The 9,652-nt window shown below is 40.1% G+C and overlaps 1 protein-coding gene across 2 annotated transcripts; it reads left to right on the forward strand.

Annotated features, from left to right (window-relative positions):
- Positions 1-2,112: 2,112 nt before the first annotated feature.
- LLPH (LLP homolog, long-term synaptic facilitation factor) lies at positions 2,113-9,160 on the forward strand. Of its 2 annotated transcripts, none has more exons than XM_074226209.1 (3): positions 2,113-2,186; positions 4,424-4,634; positions 6,722-9,158. In XM_074226209.1, the coding sequence occupies exons 2-3, from the start codon at positions 4,430-4,432 to the stop codon at positions 6,892-6,894; spliced, it is 378 nt and encodes a 125-aa protein (XP_074082310.1). In that variant the 5' UTR covers positions 2,113-2,186; positions 4,424-4,429; the 3' UTR covers positions 6,895-9,158. The 2 variants fall into 2 exon arrangements, with proteins under 2 accessions (XP_074082310.1, XP_074082311.1); XM_074226210.1 differs by lacking the exon at positions 2,113-2,186 and adding an exon at positions 3,104-3,280 and having other exon boundaries at positions 6,722-9,160.
- Positions 9,161-9,652: the final 492 nt, after the last annotated feature.

The following is a 9,652-nucleotide window of genomic DNA, read 5'->3' on the forward strand; positions in this document are numbered from 1 at the left end:
AGATGGAAGAAGGAGAAGCAAAGTGGAGGGATGGATGGTAGCCTTTCATAAGCCTCACTGAAACATCCAGGACCAAATATAGACAGACATTCCTAGACCTGTCTTCTTTCCCGTTTGGGAAAGAAATCATGAGATTAGGAAGTTCATACACAGCTAACAGCCCCTTTCAGTCTGAGAGGTTTGCAGGGTTTGTTATTTTTGTAAACTTCCCTCAGCACTACAGAAAAAACCTAATTGCCTAATTCTTAGAGGAGAGGGGAAGAGGAGAATAATAATGACCAAAGCAGTATCTAGAGTGGAAAACCTAATAGAAAGGGTCACTACCCTGGCAACTCAGCTACCGTACCAATGTCTAATCTCCTTTCCCCTCCTTTTCTCTCTCTCCCTCCTCTACTTTCTTTCCTCCTCCTCTTTCTCTTCTCTCTCTTCTTTCTATTCCTACCCTCTTTTCTCTTTCCTCCTCTTCCCCTCCCTCCCCTCTTTCTTTCCTCTTCCTCCTTCCTCTCTCTCCCCTTCTCTCTCTTTCCTTTTCCCCCACCTCCTTCTTCCTCTTTCTCTCTCCCCCTCTTCCTTTCCCCCCTCCCCTCCCCCCTCCACAAGGACTGTTTTTGCTTCTGCATCCAGAGCCCAGTAGAACATCTGGTACATCACAGGCTCTCAATAAGTGTTTGGTGATTGGCAGCTTTTGTGGCCGTCTATAAGTCAACAAACATCTATTAAACCCTTCCTGTGTGCTAGACACTGTGTTGAATGCTGAGAAAAGAAATATAAAAGTTCCCAAAAAGTATGTGGAGGGGCGGCTAGGTGGCGTAGTGGATAAAGCACCGGCCCTGGAGTCAGGAGTACCTGGGTTCAAATCCAGTATCAGACACTTAATAATTACCTAGCTGTGTGGCCTTGGGCAAGCCACTTAACCCTATTGGCCTTGCAAAAAAAAAACATAAAAAAATGTGTGGAGAGTGGATGGTGGATGTGAAAGGGGGTGGGGGTGGGGGATCGAGGACCATTGTTAAGGTCCACCAGAGTCAGAAGAGCACTGGCTTTGTCTTCCTCCTTAGAACAGGGATTCTAGGAGGAAACTGATAATCAGAAAGAGAGAAGCCTCAGGTTGGAGGGCACTTCCATTTGATGGAGTCCAGGAGGGGAAGGACACATCCAGGGAAGAGGCTTTAGCAGATGAGGATGCCTAACCTATAGTGTCTGTCTGAAGTTTTGAACTGTAAGGAAGGAAAAGATTCGGCCCTTTTATCCAATCATCTCACACAGGTGAAGTGAAAGCTGAGGCCCCAAGGAACTGGGGTGGGGAGGGTGGTCACTTATCCAGGGTCATGAGATCCAGATTTAGAGTTGGAAGGAGCTCAGAGATCATCAGTTCAAACCCCTCATTTTCAGAGAAGGAAACTGAGGCACAAAGGGGTTAGTTAGGCTACTTCCCTGGGTCTGAGGACCACTCAAGTCTAGGTTCTCTGACTCCACAGACATTCCCAAGTATCTGAGGCTGAATTCAAGCTAAGTCTTGCCATCACATTTACTGCCTATCAGCTAAAGCTTGACTACTTTGTATTCCACCACACTGTCTCTTGCCTCCCTCCCCAAAACCATGTCTGGGCAGCCTGGTATTTCAATGGGTCTGTGGTGAGGAAGAGCTGAGTTCAAGTCCTGCCTCAGACACTGACTAGCTTAGCTGTGTGACCTTGGGCAAATCACTTAACTTTCCTCACCTGTAAAATGGAGATAATTATAGCATCTACCTCCCAGGATTATTGTGAAGATCAAATGAAAAAAATAATTGTAAAGCTCCTGGACCACAATAGATTATTTGTTAGTAGCTGCTTTGGTCACATTTTGGATTTTCTTGGCAGAGACTGGAGTTGTTTGCCATTTCCTTCTCCAGCTCATTTTACAGATGAGGAAACTGAGGCCAAGAGGGTGAAGTGACTTGCCCCGGGTCACACTGCTCGTGTCCGAAGGGCACATGGTAAGCCTCAAGTTACTACTGCAGCTGGTGGTGCTCAACTGGGCAAAGGCAAGGGAAAGCCACGCCTCTTGAGGTCAAAGAAGCGACTTCCGCTCCCAGGGTCCACCGCGGCGGCTCACTGGGCGGAAGTGCGGCGGCTCACTGGGCGGAAGTGCGGCAGCGGGCGGAAGTAGCTTTCGCCGTGGGCTCGGAGGACCGCGAGTTCCAGGTGAGTGCTGCGCTATGGCGCTGGGGGTTCCCTTTTCCCGCGTCCCAGCGTCTGTAACCCGGGGAGGCCAGTGACCCCGTACGGGGGGGGTTCCTGGAAAAGCGGGACCGAGGCTCCCTCAGGCTCTCCTGGGCGGCTCCGAGGCCCGGAGGGAGGAAAAGCAGCGCCGGCCTTCTCTGCCCACCTCTCTCCCAGGGCAGCCCCAATCCGTCCGGCTCGCGCCAGAGCCCCGGGTTACCCTTGCGAGACCCCGAGGGAGGAACCGAGGCCCAGATAGGGAAAGGGAATCCCTGCGGATCACGTGGTGAGAGAACCGGAAGGGCCCGCAGTTCCGATTGGTTTCGCCGCCCCACGTGACCTCTGGCCAATGAAACATTCGGGCGACTTAGAAACGGAGAAGCTTCGTGTTGCCAAGGCTACTGACACTGACTAATGCATAGATTAAGCCACAACTGTTTACCACGTGCCTGCCCAGATTCCCTGCCAAGAGTGTAGATGCTTCTTTTTTTTTCAATTTTTTTTAGATTTTGCAAGGCAGTGGGGTTAAGTGGCTTACCCAAGGCCACACAGCTAGGTAATGGTTAAGTGTCTGAGGTCGTATTTGAACTCAGGTCTTCTATCCCCTGCGCCACCTAACCACCCCTACATGTAAAATTTTTTAAAATTTTGTGAATTACATTTTTCCCCTTCTAACTATTCCCATTCCTTGAGAAGGCAGGCAATACGATGAATGCGAAGTCATGCTAGACATTGCCATGTTACAAGAGAAAACACACAAGCTCCCATGAAAAATGAAGTTTTAAAAAAGTATGCTTCATTCTGTGCTCTCAAGAGTTTTCTAGTTCTCTCTGGAAGTAGGGATAGTATTTTTCTTTTGCTATGTGTACCTTCACAACTCTCCTGCTCTAACTGGAATGTCTTCACCCTCTTGGATGAGGACAATTATTTTGCAGTGGAATAGACTGGAATGGTGAGAGAACTGAGGAATCAAGGCCAGTTAGGAAACTGGATCAGTAATCTAAAGGAAAGGTGATGAGGCCCTGAACCAAGGTTATATTGCTGAAGAGACAAGTTCCTAGAGCAGAGATGTGAAGGTAGAGTTGATTTGGCAAAATCTGACATGTTATTGAATATAGAAGGTGAGATAGTGTGGAGTTGAGGATAATAAGATTGTGATCCTGAGCCACTGGGAGGGCAGTGAAAAGAAGGCTAAATGTGGAGTCAGAGACCCAGGTTTGAGTTCTAATACTGCAGCATATGACACTTCACTACTTTGATTCTCCTTTTTTTTCTCATCTGTAAAATGAAGGGGCTCGAAGAGAGTTTCTTCCGATTCTAAATCTGTGATCAGGCAATCAGCTAGACATTGATTTTCTATCCATTATGTGGCAGTTACTGAATTTTGGTACCTAACAGCTCTCATGCCTGCAGTTTACTTCTCCCTTACCTGGGCTGCAGAGAGTTCCCATCTTCTGCTTAAAGCCTATCCTAATTCCCCCCCCCCCCCCCATTTCTCCCTCCCATACTACTTTCTATGTATCTATGTATATATACATTTTTGTTTATATCTTATATTGAGAACATTAAGGTTTTTATATCCTTGACTCCACCATTAGAATATAAGCTTTCTGCTGATAAGAATTGTTTCATCCTCTGTATTTGTATATCTAACTTGTAGCACAGCACCTGAAACAGAAGTAACAAGGCAAGAAATAGCTGTTGACTAATTGTATCCCCATATCTCCCTGGGGCCTTCCTCGTCTTGACAAATACTTGATTTCCTTTTATCTGCAGTTATTAGCAAAATTCTCATCAATAAACTATATTGAAACCCTTAAAAATTGGAGGGTGGGGGGCGGCTGGGTGGCACAGTAGATAGAGTATCTGGTCCTGGAGTCAGGAGTACCTGAGTTCAAATCCAGCCTCAGACACTTAATAATTACCTAGCTATGTGGCCTTGGGCAAGCCACTTAACCCCATTGCCTTGCAAAAAACCTAAAAAAAAATTGGAGGGTGGGAATGAGCTTAAATACTATTCTTGGTTTCTAATTATAAATTAGTATATTGGACATAATGTTCTCAGGTCTCTTTTAAATCAGCAGAAGCAGAATGTAGATTGTTAATCTGGGGGGGGGGGGGCTGTAACTTGAAATTATTGACCTGGTTTTCAGATATTTGCTACATGAATTAAGTAGAAAACTTTCTGATTTTTGAAAAAATTATTATATTACTTTCAGGCAAAAATGGCAAAAAGCTTACGGAGTAAGTGGAAAAGGAAGATGCGTGCAGAAAAGAGAAAGAAAAATGCACCAAAGGAACTTAGTCGCCTAAAAAGTATACTTAAAATAGATGGTGATGTTTTAATGGAAGAGGTAAAAGACATAGCTACTGTGGTAGCACCTGGAAAAATCAAAGAGAAAACAGACTGTGTGGGGAAAGATCAAGAGGGTGAGTTCATGTGTGGATGGTTTTCTCCCCTTTTATTTTTCTCTCTTGTACCCTTTTATTTTTCTCTCTTGTACCATCTCTCTCTCTCTCTCTCTCTCACACACACACACACACACACACACACACTCCCTCCCTTTCTTTCTCCTCCTATACACTTGTGATCTTATCTGTGTGGCATCTTTCCTGCAATACAGCTTGCACTTTGTTAATCCTGTCTCTTCCTGGGCAGTTTTTGTTTCCAATAGGTCCTTTACAGAAGATTTTACTAAACTTGCTGCCCTTTGATTAATTAATTAATACTAGGGCCTCTTCTTTCCTTTCAGTTCTATATTTTCTGTTATTTATTACATTTGTTTTCAATATTTAACCATTTATTTGTCATGTTTTTATTAGACCCTTGTTATATACACTTTTATTAGGCCCTTGTTATATTCACAAAGGTGAATGAGATATAATTTTTACTGTTAAAAATCAATAGTCTAGTGTAGAAGATGATTCATGCATAGTATAATTGTGGAGAAAATGGAAAGCTTCATGTAGTTGATGATACAGATGAGGAAAGAATGAGTGATATTTGAACAGGCAGAGGGTGAGGATATCTTAGTCATAGCAGAAGAAGGAGAGATGTGAAGATAGAATAGACACGGCAAAATCTGACATTTTACTGATTCCAGGAGGTGAGTAGTGAGGAGGGATGATAGTGAGATAGTGGAGGGATAGAGGTACAATGACATTGAATCCTTATTGCTATGTGATCATCATACTCCTCATAGTGGCTTCTTCAAATCTCCTCAAGTTCTCTGACCCCCAAATACCCAAAAGTCCACTTTTTCAGCACTGTGACTGTAATCTCAGCACATAGGTTTGTAGCTCTGCTCAAACCAGACTTAGATTGCCAGTCTATGGCCTTTTCTCAGTTCTTGTCTTTGAACTTCCTGCAGCATTTTTGTACTATTGAAATCTCTCTTTTCTTGGTATTTTTTTTTCTTCCTTGGTGGCTGTGATACTGCTATCTCTCCCCCCCCCCCCATTCTCCTTTGCTTACTTATTGTCCATAAATGTAGGTTTCCCCTGTGCCTCTGTCTTTAGCCCCTTTTTTCTCTGCATTCTCTCCTTTGGTGAGTTCATTTACTTCTGTGGCTTTAATTATTTATTACCTTTATGCAGGTGAGTCTCAGATATATGTAGTCAGTCTTTTTTCCTTCTCTGAACTTGAGTTCTGTAGAAAATATCTGCTAAACTTCTACATCTGGAACTCAATTTCAGTATATCAATTTCCTTTACTCTTAAACTTACTCATCCCATTGGAATCGTCTTTGATTTTTTTCCCCCTTTTATTTATTCCCCACATTTAATCAGTTGCCAAGATCTATAAATTCTGTGTATGTCTTTTCCCCTATCATGATGCTACCCTTACGTTCAAACCCTCATCATCTATCTAGATTATTGTTAATAGCTTCCTTACTGTTGTCTTTGATTCAGAGTCTCTGTTCTCTCTACTTTATTAGCCTTCAGAGGCTCTATATTGCTAAGGTAAAATGCAAAGTCTTTATTTAGCCTGCCATTTTAATGCTCTCCAAAATATGTCTCCTACTTACTACTTATACCTTTATTACTCATAACTTCTTTTGTTTTTGTTTTTGCAAGGCAATGGGGCTGTGACTTGCTCAAGCTCACACAGCTAGGTAATTATTAAGTATCTCAGGTCGGATTTGAATTCAGGTCCTCCTGACTCCATGGCCAGTACTCTATCCCCTGCACCACCTAGCTACCCAAAAATTTAATTTTTTAATTAAATTTTTAAGTTCCAAACTGTCTTCCTCCCTTCCCTGTCCTAGAGACCACTACTTGGCACAGATTTATATATATATATGACCATACTGTGCATGCTTCTCTTAATTAGATCTTTCTCTGGAGGTAGATAACATTTTCCTTTATAGGTCCTCAATATGACACTTTTAACATTTAATCAATATTTATAGAAACTGAAGTCTTCTATATTAAGCTAGTTGCTTCTTTCCTGAATCCTACAAAATATTGCTAGTATTTTGCAGTTTTCAAAATTATATTTTTCATTATCTTTTTAGGTGAATCAAAAATGGATGTGGATACTAAAAGAAACAAAAAGAGTCTTTTAGATGAACATGGACAGTACCCAGTTTGGATGCACCCGAGACAAAGGAAAAAATTAAAGGCAAAACGGGGAAAAGGGAAAAACAAAGTGAAGGCAGCAAAAGCAGCAAAAGGTCTGGCCTGGTAGAGTCTTAAATAGGCCTGGAAAAATAATCACACGAACATATTTGTTCAGAATATGTACTTTGAGTGGAAATCATTTGCTTCCATATTTTGCCTTCAACAGTTACTTCAACTGAAACACAAAATATCTATCTTCCAGAGTTTATTTGGTTTTTTGTTATTAAATATTCCTTTTGCTTGATCACTGTTCCACCAAATTTTTGTCTAACTTAATCTGCTGCAGCAATTTTCAGCAAATGAACTATGTAATCATTACATGTTCCTGAACTTCTGGGAAATATTTTTGATGAAGATATAACATAGGCTGTTATCAAATTTTAACTAGCTCCACCCTGATAGAAAAAGGTGTTATCTTTTTATGTTCCTACAATTTTATTGTTTTTGCTCCATAAAGAAAAATAAAGAAAATTATATTTTGTGTTTAGATCATGAAGTTTGAAATTGCTTTTATATGTCATTAAGAATTGAATTCTTTGCCACTAAGGTAGATAACTATTGTGTTCTTTTATAAAATATCTTTTTATAGCTCACCTTTGTTTTTACATTATTGTTATTCCCCACTGAATCTTTTCCCTTGTCCCCTCTCCAAGAACCATCTTTTATAATGAATAAAAATTAAAGTATAGCAGAATTCAAACATTGAAAAAGTTCCACATCCATGGTCTCCCACCTCTGCAAAAAATTTTAGGCTCAAATCTAGTTATAAAATTCCAGTTTTTTAAAATCTTATTATTGTATATATATTCGCTTTTTCCATATGCAACTGTTTTCACATTTTTCACTACTCACCATATTTATTGCTAGGTCCACACATAGTAATATTCTATTACATTTATCTACCACTAATTCTTTTGCAATCAAGGGAATATATCTTGTTTCTAGTTCCTTACTACCACAAGAAAGTGCAATATTTTGGTGCATATGGAGCTTTTCTTTTTTTGTTCCTGATCTCCTTGAGGTATATGCCTAATAGAGAAATCTCTAGGTCAAAAGGTATGGAAATTTTAGACACTCTTTGAATAATTCCAAATGACTTGGCAGCATGGTTGGATTTCACAACTCAACCAACATTAGACTGATTATCCTTCCACAACTCTTCCAACATTGGCTGTTACTCTTTTTTGCCAGTTTACTGAGTATAAAGTGAAAACTCAGAGTTTTGACTTATTTCTCTTTACTACTGGATATTGGGAGCATTTCTTTCATGTGGTTGACAGTTTGTAATTTTTTTGAACCATTCGTATTCCTTGACCACTTATCTGTTAAGTAATGTCCTGCTGTATTTTTTTGTCTTGTCTGTATCTTAGATGCTAGCTTTATTAAGTTTGCATACCAAAAAATTACTTGTATTAATAAAAATAAAATCAATCCTCAGATTAGGTAATCCAAAGGAGAATCAACATTTTGCAGAGGGGAAGAGTGTGAGGTCTGGTTTTGCTCTTAACTTGATGGAAGACATGATTGCAATGGTGTCATGGCATCTCTGGACCTTGGTTTTTGTTCTTTAGGATGAAGTTGAGCTAGGTGTGCTGCCTTGGAAAGAAGTCTAGCCTCTAGAGTCTTCTCCAGAGCAGGGAGCCAGGCAACTGGGACAGCATTGTTCTGGACTTTGTGAACCTGACAGATCTATCAATTTATCATGGAAAAAAAATAAATCCTGGAATTTATCCAACCCATTCAGAACTTCCTTGCTTTGATCTGGGGATTGCTTCCTTGTATTTTTGTTTTATTTTTATATATCCTGACTTCATCATTTTCAACCTGTCTGATATTGGGCAAATCATTTCTCTGGTCCCTAGTTTCTTAGACAGTCTCTAATCCAGCTTTAAATCTATGATCTCTCACGTTTTGCCATTTTGCTTGAGTCTCTAGACAATGAGAATCTTCTCCACAATTACCTTTAAACCACCAGATGGAGCTCATGCTAAGCACTAAACTATTCTCCAAGACCATTCTGATTCATAAACAATATGGTATATTTTAAAAGAAGACATGGTAGCAATGATGAAAAATTAGCTGGACTGGTAAAGCACAATGTACCTATCCTAAAATAGTTTTAGCTCAAAAAGTTAAGGGTCCTGTTAAAAGTGGGAAGGGAAAAGAAAAAAGCTAGCAAAGAAACTTGTCTCTTTCCTTTAGCAGTGGTCTCCAAAACTTTTTTAATACTTTACTCCAGTAAAATTAAAATTGAGCATATATTCCATTGTACATTTACAAACTATGTAATTACTATTAATTTCAATTATTAAATTGACATAAAATAGACATTTTTAAAAGGATTAACTAAAGATAAAATAGTATTCCATCCTAGAGTATTCAATAAGTAAAGAACCACTGGAATTTATTGAGTAGGGCAGATACCAAAAGTGAACGGTCAGACCTTTTTAGGAATATCAGTTTGATACCATCAAGTATAAAATTCTCTGCCAATCAATGGTCTTCATAACTCCCTTACATCTTGTACTCTTCCACATATTCTATAGTCCAGAGACATTGGCATTTGCCCTTTAACATGTACCTGCTTTAGGTATTTTTGTTTATCTCCCATGCCTGAAATGCTTTCCTCCTAGGTGGAAACCTATCTTCCTTCAAGTCTCAGTTAAAAATCTTACTTTCTACAGAAAGCCTCTGATTCTCCTTAATTTCAGTGTCTTCCTTCAGATCTATTATTTTTTAATTTAAAGATTTTATTTATCTTGAGTTTTATAATTTTTCCCCCAATCTTACTTCCCTCTACCCCCCCCCCACAGAAAGCAATTTGT

Source organism: Macrotis lagotis, chromosome 2 (assembly GCF_037893015.1).
Source record: "Macrotis lagotis isolate mMagLag1 chromosome 2, bilby.v1.9.chrom.fasta, whole genome shotgun sequence".
In the NCBI taxonomy this organism is placed as follows: Eukaryota; Metazoa; Chordata; class Mammalia; order Peramelemorphia; family Peramelidae; genus Macrotis; species Macrotis lagotis.

Excerpts from the sequence above, each read along its gene's own strand:
- LLPH (XM_074226209.1), top strand. The coding sequence starts at position 4,430 with ATGGCAAAAAGCTTACGGAGTAAGTGGAAAAGGAAGATGCGTGCAGAA. Across the intron at positions 4,635-6,721 it reads TGTGGGGAAAGATCAAGAGG|GTGAATCAAAAATGGATGTG; the intron begins GTGAGTTCATGT and ends TTATCTTTTTAG.